The 19,298-nt window shown below is 41.8% G+C and overlaps 1 protein-coding gene and 1 long non-coding RNA gene across 2 annotated transcripts in view; one reads left to right on the top strand and one right to left on the bottom strand.

Annotated features, from left to right (window-relative positions):
* Nucleotides 1-807: 807 nt before the first annotated feature.
* Nucleotides 808-19,298, bottom strand: part of ANTXR1 (ANTXR cell adhesion molecule 1) — a 243,937-nt gene continuing 225,446 nt past the window's right edge. Inside the window, exon 18 of the mRNA XM_066267299.1 lies at nt 808-4,735. Coding sequence (XP_066123396.1) covers nt 4,475-4,735 — 261 coding nt within the window. The 3' untranslated portion in view covers nt 808-4,474. The remainder of the gene's footprint in view (nt 4,736-19,298) is intronic.
* LOC136330457 (uncharacterized) lies at nt 4,638-19,109 on the top strand. Its single transcript, XR_010730297.1, has 4 exons — nt 4,638-4,762; nt 14,847-15,268; nt 18,295-18,406; nt 18,701-19,109. It is a non-coding gene; the product is annotated as an uncharacterized lncRNA (long non-coding RNA).

Raw genomic sequence — 19,298 nt, 5'->3', positions numbered from 1 at the left:
AGAGCTCCAACTCTCCCCCCTTCGAAATTGCTAGCCGGTTATCTCAAAATGATTCAATGATTAAGAATGTAATTTTAAAAAATGTGTATGTGCCCCCAAATGCTATGAAAATGGAATACTAGTAAAATCTTGGAAAGAAATTGTGGCATGATTTTCTGTTTGTAGATAGTTTTATTCCAATTAAGATAAATTCAAGGCTTAATTGGGACTTGTAAAAAAAAAAATCAGGAACAAGTAAGAGACACCCTTTTGCCTACAAAAATGTAAGTGGAGGAGTTGAATTGAAGCTAAGAGGATTAAAATGGCCTGCATCAGAAATGCAGAAACAATAAACATACTTCAGAGTGTATGTAGATGGAAGGGTATTTACTGCCCGGTTTCTTGAGCAGCTGCAAACCTCTGGCATCCTTGGTCTGTAAGTCACATCAATCATAGCCATATTTCTGTTACGGACAGCTAGACACAATGAAACAATATATTTCATCTGTGTGCTTCTCTGTCTCCACTTTTCATGCTAATTTTTCATTTAGCATGGATTCGTTTTTAAAATTTAAAGCTGTTCCTGGAAATAAAGACTGTTTTGAATGTTGGACAGCTAGAGAAGAAGTGAGAGTAACCAAGGCAATGAAACGTTTAGTGGAGGGCACAACACAATTTGAGAAATAAAATTTCATTGCAGAATGACAGCCATTTTATTATGACTAAAATGTTAAACACTTCAGCAATCTACATTTTATTTTTATAACAAAGAGACAACTGGTAAAAGAGTTGATTTTAGGAATTTATTATTATTTTTTTTAAAAAAAGCAACTTCCAGGGTTTGTCATTGTACAGGTTTAGCCTGGTCTTCTATAGCACGGTACAGCAATAACTGATTTTTTTTTATAACAATGACTCAGAGGCACTGGAGATCCATTACTGTCTTCTGAATTATTACAGAAAGAAGAAAGAATTAGAAGAGTTTAATGTTAAGTGTATTTAAAAAATCATACTTTAATTCTTTTAAATTGGTTATCCAAGTATGATAATATAGTAGAGCTCAGATAACTAGAAAAGGCAATTGACGAGGACACCCCATTCCCATTTGATATGTATTAACAGGCTTCTGCATATATCTTTATATAGTTTGCAAACTAATTCAACCCATTTTGCACAGCATTCATTATTTTTATAGAGTTAGCACTGGGCTGAAACCATTGCTCATAATCTCATAATTATTATTATTTGTTCTGATTTTTTTTGATGGTTTTCCTTCATTGGACACAGTGTTTGGACTTTAATGTAAATAAAATTTTGAGGTTATCTCTGCCCATTCTAGTGATATTTACAATGAGGTTACCTGTGCCCAGGTATCTAAGACTTCATTAATTTGTCCTCCGGCTCTGGGCTTGACCTTGGTAAAAGAGAGACCTTGTGTCTCACTGGAATATGTGCCATGTCCAGGCCAGAAACTGTTTGTGAGCTGGTTGTTAACATAAGGGACCCCTCAAGGTTCTTATTAATGCTGTGCAAACAAGGGTCTCGTCATTTAAGTAACTATTTGTACATTTATAAAAGCAATACAGTCATGGGAAAACCAACAAGCACAGCTTGGTAGAATAACCTGCCATGAAATATCATTGGCTTCATAATAATTTACTACAACTGTTCTTTTTATTCACACTGGATAGGAAATGCTTCCATCTAACACATGGAATACGAATATATACAACAAAAAATTGGGCTTTATTATAAAAAAAACTTCACAAAGACAATAACATGGGGATTTAAAAAATAATTTTGTGCAGTTTCCTATCACAATCATATGTCTGCTGCCTTTTACAGGGAATGATACAAGTACTGATAGATTTTATAAACCAGTTAAAGAATTTTCCTGCCTGTAATAGCCTACTATTAAAATATTGCCTTGTTCATACAGTATAGGGGTTTTTCCTTCTCAACTGTAATTCTAAATGACTACGGATGACATGATGAGTCAGTTTTAGGACAAACCCTGTTAATTAATCCTCTTCAAAATTATCATATATTTGCAGTTCTCTATCTCATCAAAAAGTTCACCAAAACAACATCTCGGAAACTGCACAGGGCTTCTGATCAATGTGCTGTTGAGATCCCAAATGTAGCATTCTCACCTGACGCCCACCATCTTTTTTCACAACAATGTCAGCATCTTGGCTTGAACTTTCTTATGGCCGCAGTGAGTCATGCGGCAGGTGTGGAGTGGACTGTTCTGTACTGCCAGCAGTCAAAACAGTTGTCATGGGCTCAACATCTCAACACTGTGAGCCCGGGGCACCCATTCTTCTATGGAATGGTTTCTGGAGTCCAGCAATGTCACTGCAGGTGGCCAAGACATTCTGGCCCCCACTTCATGAAGGACTATATTAAAGAAGAAGCCTCGTATTCTAAAAATAGACAGTACAGGCCAGGTTGGGGGTTGGGGGAGGGAGTTTGCTTTCCTAAGTCCTGGAAACCATCTCTAATTTTAGCTCTATGAGAGGGCTAGGGGAATTTCTGGAAGTGGCAGACTGGGAGAAGGGCTGGGTCTGAGGTACGCTTGGGAAGTGTCTGTTTGGTGTTGGCACTGCAGGTTTAGTGCCTGTGGTCTAGGCACTATGCCTAGAGATCTATTTCCCTTTGATAGCACCTTTTATGCCTAAGGGTTTCCCCATTCTCCCATGCAATCCCTGTTTGTTTTTGTTTTCAGTATAGGGATGGCAAATAGGGCTCATCTCTCTCTCTCTCTCTCAATTCTGACTGATGAGTGGTGGCTCTTTGGAGTTGTGATTTGCGTACTGTGAAGAAATCATTGGGCTCCATGGGAAATGGTGCTCTGATTGATTAGCAATGTCTGTCATGGTTGTAAGAATTGGTGTTTATGGAATGCATGCCAGGTCCCTATGTCTCTATTCTATGTAAAGTAAAAGAATGAGTTTGGTTTGATGTGTTCTTGACGGATCTTTAGAGACCAGAGCCCAAAGCACTATGTTTATATTTATATTATGTTTTTTTCCTGAAAAGACTTAAGGGGTTTGGGAGAGGAACTTTAAGACATGTGGAAAGCTGGAGATGGAGATAATTTTGAACAGGCTGGTGTAGGAAGGCCTTGACAATAGCTCTGTTTTCACTCCGGGGTGATGAGGGCCAATGTTTAGAAAGTACTTATAGGGCTGACTACTTACAACAGATTTAGAAAGACTTAGAGCAAAGGAGTGAGACCCAGGCATGGTGGGAATTATAGGCAGAGCATTTCTGGTATATTTTCTCTGAGTCAATGGCCCAATAATAAATTGTGTGTTGAAAAGCCAAGGAGAAATCTATTTGCATTCACATATGTGCCTTTTTTTTTTTCCAGGTTAGTCAAAGAACCTGGGATAGTTTCCTTATTATGTCAGGACTGCTGTCTCCCAGCTCTACCTAGAAGTTTCTTTCCGGTGCATAACTTTACCAAGAAGGAAAAATAAAATCAGTAAAATTGTGTAGTAGGTGCCAGTGACGCCATTTTAGGAAAATCAACTCACATTTGTCTCTGGAAAACAGGATCAACCACTTTTTCACATCTCAGGTGATTTTAACCAAAGCAAAATCTTGATTTTTAACATGAATTGTGAATGGGTTGCTCTTCAACAATGTGTTGTCTTCGAGACAGGGCACCACGTGGGGCCAAAGCCAGCCGCCCCGGCCGCTGAGGGCCTGCGGGGTTTAGGAACTGTCAGATGCTCTCATCAGTATGCCCTTGTCACTGCACATGCCTGATTTCACTTACACAGCATCATGGCAACATACCTTTCTCCATCAGTAAATACCTGCTCTCTTCCTCGCTTGGAAACTGGGAGAATTTGGAAGGAAAATATGGCATGTTTTTATTCCTCTGAAAATCCCAGTGAGACTTGCTTTTGGATATCTGTCTGATGTTGAGTTTCTTGCCACAATGGCTACTGTAAACTTTCCCCAAAATCATAGGCAAAGGGTTTGCACCTTCCTGGGTGGTGCACAGGGGTGAGGAGCCCTTGGTTCCCAGGCCAAGGGACCGTGGTTAAATGCCCAGCTGGAGTGGAGGAGGGAAAGCAGCATTTAGAAACTCAGCAATATTATTTCTTATCCAACTCTGCATTTCACCCTCAGAAAAATGATTTCTTATTGGTCTTCACGAGACACAATCCCATTTAGAGCATCTCAGCAGTTTCACTGTCTCTGGAACTTTCTAGAGGTGATGGCTGGCTGGCTATAATTGTGACTGTGGTTACCTCACCATTTGTTTTCAGGCATTTCAAAATTTTGATTTCTGCTGATCAAAATTGTTGGCCTGTTGGCATTACAAACCAATTTTTTAAACTGTATGAACATCAGTGGGCTTTATCACCACTCATTTCCATAGCAGAAGCCTCCTTTAACTGGAAAGACTTGTTCTAACACCACAGAGGAATCTCCTCCCTGAAGTTTCTGAGAGAGCCCAGAGTATGAACTTTGAGTTCTAGACAGAAGGCCTCGGAGGAGGCCGGGAAGGGGGAGGTGCCCTGTTGGGAGGTGGAGCCTGAGGCGGAGGGGGAAGGGTAGAAGGTGGGGATGGGATCGGAGGGGTGGGAGCACTGGGGGGTGGTGGAGGGCAATGAGGAGCAGGGTGTGGGGGGGTGTAGATGGGGGCAGGAGGCGGCGAGATGGTGTGGTAGGCATTGTTGAGGGGGTACTTGGCTGGCTGGTTGTTCTTGACTCTGGTGAAGTTGATGCAGCGTCCCTGGAAGAGAGTCAGAGAGAAAGAAAGGTAAGTTGCAGCTCTGGCCTTACACTGGGGAGGTGGGAAGTGTGGTGGGTTCAGAAGAAATCTGTGGAAAGCGTACACAGCGTTCCTGGCAACACTCTACTGGCATACAATAGAACTTGACAACAAATAAGCTCTTTGTTTCCTTTTTCTAAGCTTACTGTGTTGCAAAATCAATAGTTAAAATACATTATTTCCTGTAGTCTCTCAAGGAGGAGAAGAAGGGACCTGACCAGAAGTGGATGCCTAGGGTCAAGCTGAGTACAGAGGCCATTGATCATTGATTTTAATCTCAACATCCTTGTGAGTCAGGTATTATTCGATTGTTGTATTTCATAGATGAGGAAAGCAAAGCTCAGAAAAGTGAGGTTACTTTCTCAAGGCCACACAACTAGGAAGAGGTGAGGTTGGTGGACCTGGAGGAACAATTACGTGCAGGCTATACAGGTGTGTGATGTGAGACTCGGCTTGGGATGAGAGTCAGAGCAGGGACACATGCATGTTGGTGGGAGACGTGGGAGCCGAGCAAACCTTTGCTCACATGTGCGTACCTCCACTCATCCTTCAAGTCTTAAGTCAACTCCCTTCTCCTCACACGTCTTGCCTTGATGACTCCAACCCCCACTTAGCCTTTGAGTCCCTCCTTAATTTTTCTCTAGTTACAATCTAGACCACACTGAAGCCTGCACACACAAACTGTTTGATCTATAAATGCCTTGCCTCCCTGACCAGATGAGAAACTTCTGTAGGGGAGTGGCTTTGTTTTATACTTTGTTGCTACACTACTGATTTAGAAATTTCAATGCTATATTTAGTTGCCAGCACCCCATCTTCCCTGAGCTTGCATTTCATGAGATTAAACCAGGGCCTAACTTTGTTAGGTTCTGACTGGGGAAGGGTTCACAAATTGCAGAAACAAGTTACCATCTTCTCCTTGCATTGCCCAGAACTCCCAGCTCATGGTCCGGCTTTCCTGCTTTGAGCTGGTTTTGTAACCCAGTACTGTAAATTCCCAGTTGTCCAAGCAGCCCATTTTTACAGCTTTATAAATCTAAGCCTTGGTTATGGTTTATTTATGATTCTGGATAAAGCTCTTTCCTTCAAGATGTTAAAGTCCTAATGGTTACCATCTGTGATAGATTCCTCTGAAAGACAACTCGGAGTCAGGATTTACTGTACTACACATTCTGCCCTTCATTCTTAGACATGCTAAGTCAGACCCAGAGACCAGAAATTCATTTCCTTTCAAGGTGAAGGAAAATTCCAGTCCTGGGAAGGAGCCGCTGGTGCCTGGGGTTGAGTCCCTGTGTGGCTTTGGAGGATTTCCGATAGGGTGGGCCATCCACAGCTCTCTCCTTCCCTGCAGGGATCAGTGATGGTGGGCGGGGCAAGAGAGGAGGCCCATTAGTCCAGAGGCTGGGAGTCGGGGTGAGGTGGGGAGATGGACCTCCCTTGTCAGCCCCTCCAGCTGCCATCATTGCCTCTTAGCTATAGCTGCAGGGGCGAGGGTGGGCTGAGGTGAAGAGAGGCCAGGAACCCCCTTCCTAGTAGGATCAGTAACACCACTGTAACACCCCACCTGCCACTGACAGTCATTATGAGGATTAACCTAATCAGTGCTGGTGAAGGCCTTGGAACAGTGCCTGGCACATAATGCTTGGAAAATGAAGTTGCGTCTAGATGGGGGAAACATGCCCAGACACAATAATGCCCTTATCTACTGCAGAAAGGCGAGCTGGAGGTAGTATCAGGTTTTCCGACTCCTAGCTTAGCGCCTTATAAGTAAGCTGCAGGCTAGAGCCTCTACACACTACACCTGGCTTCTATAATAAAACTGGCACACAGGAAAAAAAAAAAAAGTAGCATTGGACATGTGACCAGAGCAGCCCTCCATATCTGCCCCCTATGCACCCTCTTCTATCGTCCCATTGCTGTGTGACTCCTGTCACTTATTCTTATAGGACCTCCAGCGATGCTTTGCACTCCCAGTTGACTGACGATCCATTTTATACATACTTATTATCATCCTGAAAAAAGGTGCAGACTCCACATAAACAAATCCCTGGGGTCAGTTACAGTAAGATGCAATTAGGGCTTCAGGGAGGGGTGTGGCTACAAGTTCTTAAAACCTGGAGCCTGAGGGGCCAACACAAACACTGTAACACTGAGACCATATAATTGGCCTAAAGATCAGTTTACACGACATCATTTTTTGCTTGCAAGAGGATAATAGAAAGGCCAGATGTTCTCAGTGTCCCGTATGCCAGCAAATCTGCACCAGTGTTTGCTTAATATGTTGCTAGGACGATTGGAGCTCTCAGTTCCTACACTGGCCTTTGTAACCCAGTTCGTTTCTTTGCAGTATTGTTTTTGAGTGGTTCAATTCAGATCTAAGATTTGGCTTTGACCTCAGTTTACCTCAGCTTGCTCATTTATGGAGAATGAATGTCAATTATTTTCACACATTAGCAACAAAATGCTCTGGATAGCCCTGGCCGGTTGGCTCAGCGGTAGAGCGTCGGCCTAGCGTGCGGAGGACCCGGGTTCGATTCCGGCCAGGGCACACAGGAGAAGCGCCCATTTGCTTCTCCACCCCTCCGCCGCGCTTTCCCTCTCTGTCTCTCTCTTCCCCTCCCGCAGCCGAGGCTCCGTTGGAGCAAAGATGGCCCGGGCGCTGGGGATGGCTCTGTGGCCTCTGCCCCAGGCGCTAGAGTGGCTCTGGTTGCAACATGGCGACGCCCAGGATGGGCAGAGCATCGCCCCCTGGTGGGCAGAGCGTCGCCCCTGGTGGGCGTGCCGGGTGGATCCCGGTGGGGCGCATGCGGGAGTCTGTCTGGCTGTCTCTCCCTGTTTCCAGCTTCAGAAAAATGAAAAAAAAAAAAAAATGCTCTGGATAAAGTCTAAGAAGCAAATGCAACAATATCTCCTGCTAAGGGGAAGCTTGGCAGGATGCAAGGTGGGCTCCTCCTGGGCTGGAAAAGGCCACTTTTTCACCTGAGTGAATCTAACGGTGTTGGGAAGATGATTAGAAATATCTAAGCATGTTGCCTTCTTTATTATCAAAATCCTATGAGCTAAGTATTATTATCTTCACTGTACTGAAGAAAAACTGAGGGCTTAGCTTTATTTAAATAATGTGCCCAAGATTATAAAGCCAGCAAATGGTAGAAGTTGGATTAAAACCAGCTCTGCTTGCTGTGGGCACCAATCATCTTTTTTGTTGTATTATCCTGAAGATAAATTAAAAGTACAAATAATTTCTTGAAGCACTTGCAGATGGTATCACACAATGTACAACAGCACTAGGCAATAATCCATCAGCTCTTGACCTGGCTATTTAGAGATCGTTCCAGAATAGGAGTCTGATCAATCTGCTGCTTAGCTCAAAACCCTTTTATGGCTCCCTATAGTCTTTAGAATAAATTCCAAACTCCTTTGATGGCATATCAGCCCTTCTGTGATCTGGTCCTGGCTTACATCTTTCAATTAATCTCTTGCTCTTTTACTGCAGAGTGTCCAGGCAGGCCCATTCTGAGCCCTCCACAAATTTTATTCAATGAACGGATATACTACGCTATTGGTACTCAGTTTAAATGTTGCTCCCTAGCTGGTGGGTGAGTGTCTTTGAGGCAGCCTCTGGGTTTTCTCTTCCTGAGATCTTTAAAGTAGCACCAAGTTCAGGTTTAAGTTGGTGCTCAACAAGTCCTGCTCATCACCCCGAGGATTTCTGAGGTGGAGTGAGCCTTTGTTGAAAGCTCAGATTTCCCCTGCAAGTTGAGGTTCTTAGAGGATCAAAGGTCCAGGAACTCACGGCTGTGGTCTCCTTGGCCACCTTCTCACAGTCTCTCTGGAGAGGGATGGCAAGCATCGTATGTGCTCTCCTGATTTCCACCCTAGATATCTTAACATGCTACCTTCAAAAGTAGTTGTTTTGGTTGCTTTTGATTGATTTATCAAGGAAATTGTCCCTCAACAAAACCCTTTACCTAAATTGGGGGTGACACACTCTGAAACAATGATGGCGTAGCAGACCGTGTTGACCAGGTTCTGGGGTTTTCCCAGTTTTGAAACCAACGGTCCAAGCAAAACAGAGACAGGAGACTGGAGGTGTGGGGCTGTGGTCTGCCCCGAGGGTCCGGCCTCAGAGGCAGAGTTCTGCCTCTAGTTCTGCTGCTAATATACTCACTGTGATACCTTGAGTAGGTCATTTTCTATGGGCCTCAGCTTCTTCATCTGCAAACTAAGTTGTGCTAGCTAGATGACAGCCAATGTCTTTCAGCTGTGATGGTTTATGATTCAATCACAATTCAAGTTGTTTTGAAGCCCTTTACTCAGATACTTGAATCCGAATCCAGTAGGGGCAGGCAGTTCGCACGTCTTTTTATACTACTTAGTTTGGCTACCTTTTTGCATTGCATGTTTCTCAGTTGGTTATCAGACTTATAAAATATTAATAAATTGAATTTCAAAATTGGAGTCTCTATCTTTTGCTCTTATTTCCATGGTAAAGACTCAAGCTTGCCTGTGAGTTCTGAATTTAAGTTTGTGGGATGACATGGGGGATGTGACAAGAGCTGTGGGCTGACTGTATGCAAATGACTTGCCAGGGGTGAGCTCATGTGTGCTGAGTGTTATAAAACATCTGTTTAGGTATCAGGCATGATCAGTGGAGAGGGGAGCTGGCTTTTGGAGATGGTTAAAAACATGCCACGCTCCCACAGATTAAACAAAATAGTTTCCTATGAGCAGAGGTCACTTAAGGAAGTTGGATTGCACAGGAAAAATATGAAAATAATCAGATGGAAAAAGTATAACACACATGCCAAGTTTCTTCTGACAAATACCTTTTCTCTCTGGCTTAGTTCTCTCATTAATTGCATTGTTTGGAGGGTTGTAGGTATTTCTCAAGTTACAAATGGATTGGGTTTCCAAAGTTTGTTTTAAGTCATTTGTTTAGAATTAGGAGCATAATTTCTAACTTAAGTCACTCTGGTAAATGGGGGTTGATTCTCAGGCTACACCACAAAAGCTCATTGGCATATTGAAGACAATTGATGTAATCCTGTTGAAGTTGGTGCTCTAATGATAAATGAGACACATGAGCAATGAATGGATGAAGGGCTGGACTGGATGACTTCATAGTGCTTTCTAGCCTAAGATTCTCTTCATTTGTTAAGTTCTTTGTGCATTCATCTTTTTGACAAGTGGTTTTTGAGTGCCAACAATGTCCTGGACACCTTCTGAGTTGCTGCTGATTGTGCTGAGCAACCAAAAGCAGTTTGTGCTCTCATGAAGTGTCCAAGGGTGGAGAGAGATAGCAGTTGAGCGATCCCACAATTATACATGCGCTCTATGACACTGGCCTTGGCCATAGCTGATTGGACCAGAGATTGACACCTACCCTGAGTTAGACCAATCAGATTCTCTTTTCTGGGAGTTTAGAATTATGACTGAGTTTTTAGGCAATTAGTCAGTTAGGGTTGATCTCTTACAAGAGGGGATGTGAGTGGGAACTGGAGTGGCCGTCTTCTGCCACAGTCAGGGAATAGCAGAGTTCTGACTCTACCTCTTAAAGATCCTTCACACCCATTCCCTCTTCCTCACTCTCACTAATACTCATCCTCTATAACTTGGGCTACTATGTAAACTGGTGTTCCTGCCTTCAGCCTTTCTCTTTTCCAGTGATAGTTTGGTTTCCATATAAAACTTATACATGTGTATATATATCTTAAATATGTGATGTATATGTACCTATATACATAAATTTTTATATATTTACACATATAAATATGTATCTATACATTCACATAGTCACGCATTCGATATTGTCTTCCTGCTTAAACTCTTCAATGCCTTCCCACCTGCTAAGAGAAAATATCCTGGTTCCTGAGCAGGGGCTGGCCCTGCTCCCTTGGCATTTCTTTCTGTCATTTTACTCCTTCTCTTCCTACACGTCAGCTTTGATGCCTCATTTGAAATGAAGCCACCACACTCTGGCTTTTCATTTAACAGCTTTCATTCCAAGGCTCAACTCCATGACAGGGACAAAGTGGCACAGAGATACCTGTCTTGCTTCTTGCTCTTTCCCAAAGCCTGACCTGGAGGCAAAGACCAGTGAGGCTAGGATCCTTTTTTTTTTTTTTTTGTATTTTTCTGAAGTTGGAAATGGGGAGGCAGCCAGACAGACTCCCGCATGCACCCGACCAGAATCCACCCAGCATGCCCACCAGGGGGTGATGCTCTGCCCATCCGGGGCGTCGCTCTGTTGCAACCAGAGCCGTTCTAACGCCTGGGGCAGAGGCCACAGAGCCATCCTCAGCGCCCGGGCAAACTTTGCTCCAGTGGAGCCTTGGCTGCGGGAGGGGAAGAGAGAGACAGAGAGGAAGGAGAGGGGGAGGGGTGGAGAAGCAGATGGGCACCTCTCCTGTGTGCCCTGGCCGGGAATCGAACCTGGGACTCCTGCACGCCAGGCCGATGCTCTACCACTGAGCAAACCGGCCAGGGCTGGATCCTTTTTGATTCCTTTTTCTCCACTTTGAACTTGCTCCATCTATAAATTTTATATAATAGACTGCCTTTTACAGGCTGTTCATGGAAAAGGAGCCAAGGTCAATTCTCCCAGTTGTTTAATTCATTTTGCTGACACACACACTGGCGCACTCTGCTTAATAACTTCTTCAGATGCCAAGCTGAAGGTAAAAGGAAAGCACGAAGGAGATATTTGGTAGCAAGAGGGAGTCAGAAAAATGGAAGGGTAGAAATAAAAACAATACGTCTTTAGTGGGACATGTACAAATATAGGGTATGTTATGGATTACTACTGAGATAAGACTTACTTAACAATAAAGTTCACTTGTTCCATCTGATTATAAAGTCCTATATTTTCTTTGTGGAAAATTTGGAAAATACACAAAAGAAGGAAGAGGATATTAGAATTAAAAAAAATTAACACTCAAAGAGTTAATAGTGTGTGCTTATCCTTTTTATAAAATTAATTATTTTTTTTCTTAAGTGAGAAGCGGGGAGGTAGAGAGACAGACTCGTGCATGCACCCCAAAAGGGATTCACCCAGCAAGCCCCCTAGCAGAGAATGCTCTGCACATCTGGAGCGCTACTCTATTTCTCGGCAACTAAGCTATTTTAGCCTCTGAGGCAAGGCCATGGAGCCATCCTCAGTGCCTGGGCACAACTTGCTCATTTGAGCCATGGCTGCAGGATGGTAAGAGGAAGAGAGAGAGAGAAGGGAGAGGGGGCGGGGTTGAGAAGCTGATGGTCACTTCTCCTGTGTGCCCTGACCAGGAATCAAGCCCAGGACATCCACATACCAGCTGACACTCTACCACTGAGCCAACCAGCCAGGGCCTGTGCTTATCCTTTCAGATTTTTCTTTCTCTCTCTCTCTCTCTCTCTCTCTCTCACACACACACACACACACACACACACACCCGCATAGATGCAGTGGTGCATACATTTACAAAAATGGAATCGTCCTATATATTTTTTTTCAATAATACGCTGTGACCATTTATTTCTTCCCTGACATTTTCAATATTGTTTTCAATGGTTGCAAAATTTTCTATCACATGGAAGCACCACATGCAGTTATTAAATTCCTTATTGGGCACTAAGAGTCTACCTAACTTCTAATGATCACATTTATAAAATAAGCTTCAGAAAAGCTCTAGACTCAATTGTTAGTAATTTAAAAAAAAATTTTTATTTATTGATTTCAGCAAAAGAGGAAGGGAGAAAGAGACAGGAACATCAAGCTGCCCCTGTATGTGCCCTGATCAGGACTGAACAAGCAATCTCTGTGCTTTGGATGAAGCTCCAACCAACCGCCATCTCCCAGGGCTGTTGTTAATCTTTGATTTAGGATTTTTTACATCCAATTTCATATGTGAGGTTGGCCATTTTTCTTTTATTGTTTACTGTTTTTGTCATAAAGATTATATTAAATTCACAAAAACATTTGGGAAGATTTTCATCTTTTTATATGTTCTATATTTCTGAAAAAGCATAAAATGATTTGTTTGCCTGGCCTGTTGGTAGCGCAGTGGATGGAGTGTCGATCAAGAATGCTGAGGTTGCTGGTTCAAAATCCTGGGTTTGCCTGGTCAGGGTACATATGTAAGCAATAAGCAAGCAATGAACAACTAAAGTGAAATGATTTGTTCATCAAAAGCACAGAAAATTCTCTCAAAATCTGTCTGAACATATTGTTTTATGAGAATGCAGCTCTTTGACTTTAAAAGTTTTGCTACAGGTATTGACCCATGCAGGCTGTGTACCTTTTCTTGAATTTATTTCCATAATCTACCTTTTCTCCGAAAATCATTCACTTCATCAAGATTTTTTAAAGCATTTGCACAGATGTGTACTTAATAGACAGAGAATTCTTATAGTTAAATATATCTATTTGTGGTGAAACCAGTTTGTTAATATGATTAATATTATCAATTTACCTATTTATATACTTATATATATATATATTTTTGTCTTTCTTTTTTTTTTTTCTTTTGAGAGAGGTGGGGAGAGAGGGAGAGATATAAACATCAACCTGCTCCTCCTGTATGTGCCCAACCAGGGAATCGAACTGGCAATTTTTTGACTTCTGAAAATATGTTAGTGACATTGGTATTTCCAAAATAATTTTCTTTAAGATTTCTTTTTCAGTTCTACTGATTTTGCTATTTTTATTAGTTTGTTCTTATATTCATAGATTCATAGCTCTGTTTTCTGTAGATTTGTTTTATATTCTTTTCTAAGTTTTAACTAAATATTTAGCTCATTTGTTTTTATTTTTATCTTATTTAATAATAAAAAAAATTTAAGGCTACAATTTTTCCAAATCCCATAAGTTTTTATTGTGGCATTCCAATTATCATTGTTCTAGAATCCCAGTAATTGTGTGTTGATATCCTCTTAATAATTTTATGACCATGTTTTAAAACTCCTAAGTGCTTTTTATAAAAACTTTAATCCCTTATTGCTAACTCTAGCTTCTTTTTCTTTTCTTTCTTTTTTTTTTTTTTTTGTGGTGAAAAAATGTGGCCTGTAAAAATACTTTGTTTTCGGGTTTTCTTTGTTGTCCAAGTTATAGTCAATTTTTAAAAAATTTAAAAATAATATGAATTTCTATTTTATGGATGCACTGTTAAATATCCACAAATGACTTATTAGATTAGTTAAAGCCTCTACATCTGTTATTTATCTTTTTCAACTGCTTTATGTGTTGAAGTCTAAGGGTAGTATGGGGTTATTAACCTTCTCCTCTCTAATATTTTAAGTAATTATCATATATTGCTCAAATTTGACTTTGCTGCTTCATTAATTGGGCCACCCAAGAGCAGCAGGGAGGGAGCCTTTCTCAGTGGTCTGGGTAGAGAGAATTTCTTCCGTTCCAAACAATTCTCCCTGTTTGGTGGTAGCCTGTCTGAAGATGGCTGCCATCTCTCCCTCCCTCCCTCCCTCGTGCACAGCCCCTCCCCCGCGGTGAGGAGTCTGTTCCTCCACTCCCTTGAATCTGGGTCAGCTTGTAATAGTTGTGAATAATAGTAAGGTGACCAATTGTCCTCCTTTAGGGAGGACAGTCCTTCTTTTGTAAGTTCTGTCCTCTCTCAAAAAGTGTCCTCCTACACGTCCACTCCTTTTTGATACTGGAAGACTAATCTGTAAATGTCTGTATTTGATCAATGAGGAATCGATCCATTATATGTGATGTGATGTATTTTTATTTGACATGATGATTTGTTAAGGATCAGTATCGAAATGAGTACTTTTTCTTACAATTATTATTAAAAATTTTTAGGCATATAAGCATAATTACAATATAAAATATTACAAATGTTTTTTTATGCATTTATCATATTATAGTGTATTACTGTTGCAATGAGTAAAATGTTTCTTTTATTTACGATATTGTTTTCTGCAATTTATTTTTGTCCTCCTTTTCATTGTAAAAATGTTGGTCACCTTAATAATAGAATATAATGGAAGCGATGTGGCAACGAATCCTAAAAGTTTCTGCTTCCTGATTTTGGTGCCCTGAGCCTCCATGAAAGACATTTATGCTACTTTAATGCAGGGAGAGGCCGAGCATGGGAGACCGAGGACAGAAGGCATCTTGGATGAAGAAGCCCAATCAATCTCTCTGTGACTCCAGTTCCAGCCATCATCTGATTCCAAGTTCATAACAGATCCCCAGTGAAAATTATGCAGCCAAGCCAGATCCACCCACAAAACTGAGAGAATGTAACAAGTTGCTGTTTTAAGCCACTATATTGTTACAGAATAATATTGAAACAAGTGGAAACTCATGTCTTTGTCTCTAGGGTTATTCTGGTTCGTGGTGCAGGGTAAAGGAGCTGCTGTGGGTTTCTTGTTTTTTTGGACTCTGAACTTGGCACCCTTCCCAAGGTGTTGATAAGGATCTGCATATGTGCTCTGCCTGCTGCCTGACTGGCTAAGATCTCACACTGCTGGAATCCAAGGGCCCCCAGGGGAAAGGTAAGATCAGTGGATGAGAAAGTGATATAACCTGAAAGGTAACTATTACAAACTTTCCTTTCTGTTCTCTTGATACTCCCCTGAACCATTCATTATGAAATGTAGGCTGTTAGTGATGAAGAAAGGATGAATTAGGAGAGGACTGGGAAAGCTGTTGCAACATTGAAAGGATTTTGCCTGTTTACACTTTTGTGCAAGTTCCTCTTTTGAGCCCTCTGAGACATCCTGTCACCTGCCCTCTGCTGCCAGTGGATAGCTCTAGGCTGAAGAGTCTCCCCTGCTTCTGCAGTCAGGTGAAACTCATGTGCTCAAATTGCCTTCTGACCTGCAAGTCTTCAAAAATATTTTGATACATATCCTGACAGAGAGGAAACAGTGAGATAAAGTAGCTTTGCCACCCAAATGGGGACAGATCAACTCTACGTAAGTTACAGAAAAGGCTGCTGAGTCTGAGTGCCCACGTCTAACTTGTGCCTAAAGTCACAATTAATTACTTGTCACACGAATGAATTAGTAAGTTCAAGTAGGAAAGGCCTCCCTCTGATGGCCCCTGAGAATGATCAATATGCCATTATAGCCAACAAAGACCAAAATACATACCACATCCCCTCTTTCAGTCTTGTCATTATATTATATAAAACCATGGCATGGTATGTCTGCGCCTGACAAATCTTAAAAAAAAAAAAAAAAAGACAAAATAGGATTGGAGAAAGGACATCCAGGAACAATGATTAGGTGGTCCAAGTGCTGTCAAATGAAGCCTGGCTCTAAGAATTCAGACCTTTCAAGGTAGCAAGACAAGGATGTGTGCAGAGATACCCTGGGTAGTACTCTCACGTCAGAGGTGAAATTAATTGAAAACACTTGTTGGTTCAAGAAGCAAATAGTACTGAATGGTTTGACCCAATGTGTCACACCCTAAATATTGTTGCTTTTCTTTTTTTTTTTTAAGTGAGGGGAAGGGAGATAGACTCCTGCAAACACCCCAACTGTGATCTCCCCAGCAAGTCCTGTCTGTGGCTGATGGTTGAATCAACCGAGCTATCCTCAGTGCCTGAGGCCAATGCTCAAACCAATAGAGCCACTGGCTCCGAGAGGGGAAGAGAGAAAGAAGTGAGAGAGGGAGGGGAAGAGAAGCAGATGGTCACTTTTCTTGTGTGCCCTGACTGGAGATGAAACCCGGGATGCCCACACAGCAGGCCTGTACTCTGCCCCCTGAGCCATCTGGCCAGGGCCTACATATTGTTTCTGAACTTTTGCTTTTCTAAAATCCAGCCATTGGTATTGACCAACTTCTCTTCACCAGTGGCAACGAGTCGTCTATAGGACCTGCTATGCAATGCAATGATTACTTAAGAAAGCCTGGTTTTAATTGACATTTTGGATGGGTTTCAATAATAAAGTTGCTTTAATGCATTTTTCTCAGATTAAAAAAAAAAGGATCACTGTGGCGTGGTCATGCTGAGTGAGTGAAAGTCTGACCCACAATGAGCTACTTTTATTTAGAACCTTCCTTCTCTCCTTTTCTGTCTATTCCAGTTAACAATCTTGAGAGCATTTCTCTTGCCCTTGTCCATGTTCCCATGTAAATGACTCTTACCCCTTAGAGCTATCATTAATATAATTTTTCTATTTATTATTGTATTTATGATAGGTATTTGCCTTAAAAAATTGGTACCAGAAGATAATCTGAGATTTCTTGGCCAATAGCATTATTTAACTTGAATGTGAAAATGTAAAATTATGAAATTACTTATTCAGTTGCTGCGTAGCTCAGCCTGCTTCATACACACACGCTCATGGAGAAAGGCTTGTTCTCTTCTCCAGCACAATGTGAGGAACCCTTTCTTCAGAATGAGTAATTTCCCTCTGCCAGTAGCTGTCAAAGTACTTTCCTTAAAGTGGAGGTAATATTAATTTTTAAAAAAGCAGTTTTGCTTTTGTGATTACTATATTGTTGCCGGCGAGTGGCACCCTAACTGGATGTGTGTCTTTTAGGTTCTTAGGACCTTCCACATGCACTCTTTTCCTATACCATGACCATGACGGGGTCTCTATCATGGGACCCTGCTTGAGGGACTGGTGAAGTTTCAGTTAATCACATCTACCATTCACTGCACTAGGCTGGGTATTGGTTGTTTTATATACATCATCTTATTTTGTTTTAACAACATTGTTGGTTAATAATATTACTACCCTCATTCAAAAATGTAGAGACCGACTCAGAAAGACAAAGTACTTTGCCCAGTCTCTCTGCAAGTATACCTGCTAGAACAGAGCTGTAAATCTAGTTCTGTTTAATGCCACACTCTTACTTTTGAGCAACATGTGCTTTAGATTGCAATAAATCTAGGGCAGAAGGACAAGAAGTATGGCACTTAATATAGCTGGCCACTAGTAAGGTTATATAGCTGAGAATTTGCTTTGGGTCCTGGTGCTTCCCTGTTCCCACTGTTCTCTTCCAGCTTTCCACGTCTCTATTTTTTCCTCCCTCAGAATTTCAGTGCCTTCCAGCTGCCCTTCCTGGAAAAGGGCCCCATATATCCCTGTTCTTTCTTCCAATCAAAACTTGCTTGTCTTGTGTGCCTCTCTCTTTCAATCCTTCTCTGTGCTTTCTTTGTGACAAATCTCTTATCTGTCTTAGGAGCTGAGTCCACTATGAGGGTTTATTCCCCAAAAGGTGCCTTCTTTCCAAGGACACAAACATATGCTGCAACAAAGATGGTTAAATTTCTCCCACATTCATTCTTCAGCAGTAACTCTTGAGTTTCACTGGGCACATGACCATCAAGTAATGACTACATTTCCCAGCCTCCTTTGCATACGAGGTTCAAGAGGCAGTAAGAGATGCTGAAAGGCCTGATCTTTTGTGGTACATGACCCAGTGTGGCTCCTTTACATGAGATGTGGTTGTCACCTATATTCTGACCAGTTGGATGGGAGCAGAAAGTGAGGTCTACAAATTCTAGGTTGGGCCTTAAAAGAAGAGGTCAAACCCTCTTCTTTTCCTCTCTTGGACTATGCAGATGAGAGCCACACCCTGGGGATGATGAAGAAACAAGACCGAAGGAGCCAGGGCCCTTGACAGCTTGAAGTCACAATACTGACCTTGGACAGCTTATCCTCAGAGGGTTACATGTGAGAAAAAAAGTTCTATCTAAGACTATATTACTGTGGGATTTTGCTAGATTAGCTAAACTTCTAACTTAAATAATATAATTCCTAAAGGGAACCTTCTGAAGATAATGTTTTGTTCTAAAGGAGTTGCTCAATATGGGGCACTTGGGGTGCTGGGGCAGGCTGTCGTGGTGATCTCCTGGGGATGTGGGATGCCTCTTAAATTTTGACCATGCACTTGGTTGCCCTCTCCAAATTTACACAGTTCTGTTTGAAGGAGTTTCCTAAAATTTCCTGGACTCTTTTGCTTTTCAGGTAAGGGTTGCTATGATCCCGCCAGATTGCGCCACACACTGAAGCCAAAGGAAGACAGTAACGCAGTCAAAGCGCTGAAAGATGATGGCTGATGTTTGCGACCGGCCAGACACAGACATGGAAAATTTATAGCACACAAAGTCTGGGACTCATCTAGGAGTAAAACACATTAATTTAACTTATCCAACCTCAAAATTGGTTTCTGACCTCCATGGGGCCCCAATAATCTTCCTAATTATGAAACCAGGTAGAGTTGAAGCTGAGATATGAACATAACCCAGTATCAACATGCCTCACTTCTGTGGTACAGAAACATCTCACTAATTCAGGCTACACTGGTGAAATGTATGTAATTCTCCCCAGGCTGGGCTGAGCCTGTTCTGTAGGATCTGGGAAGAAATGACTTGTTACACCGATATTTAGAGACAGTGAAGAAGGATTCTTTAAGAGGAAATAAACACATCTTAAATAATTTGAAAAGAGGCAGGATATTGCTAATGACCAATGAATTTTATTTGTCCAGTAAAAGTGGACTCAGCACAGACCTCCAGTTAGAAAGGTCTTGAGTGGCATTGCTTGTTTCATTTCTATTTCAATG

This window comes from Saccopteryx bilineata, chromosome 3, assembly GCF_036850765.1.
Source record: "Saccopteryx bilineata isolate mSacBil1 chromosome 3, mSacBil1_pri_phased_curated, whole genome shotgun sequence".
NCBI lineage: Eukaryota > Metazoa > Chordata > Mammalia > Chiroptera > Emballonuridae > Saccopteryx > Saccopteryx bilineata.
The sequence above is the reverse complement of the archived record's forward strand: the minus strand, read 5'-3'. Positions and strand labels throughout refer to the sequence as shown.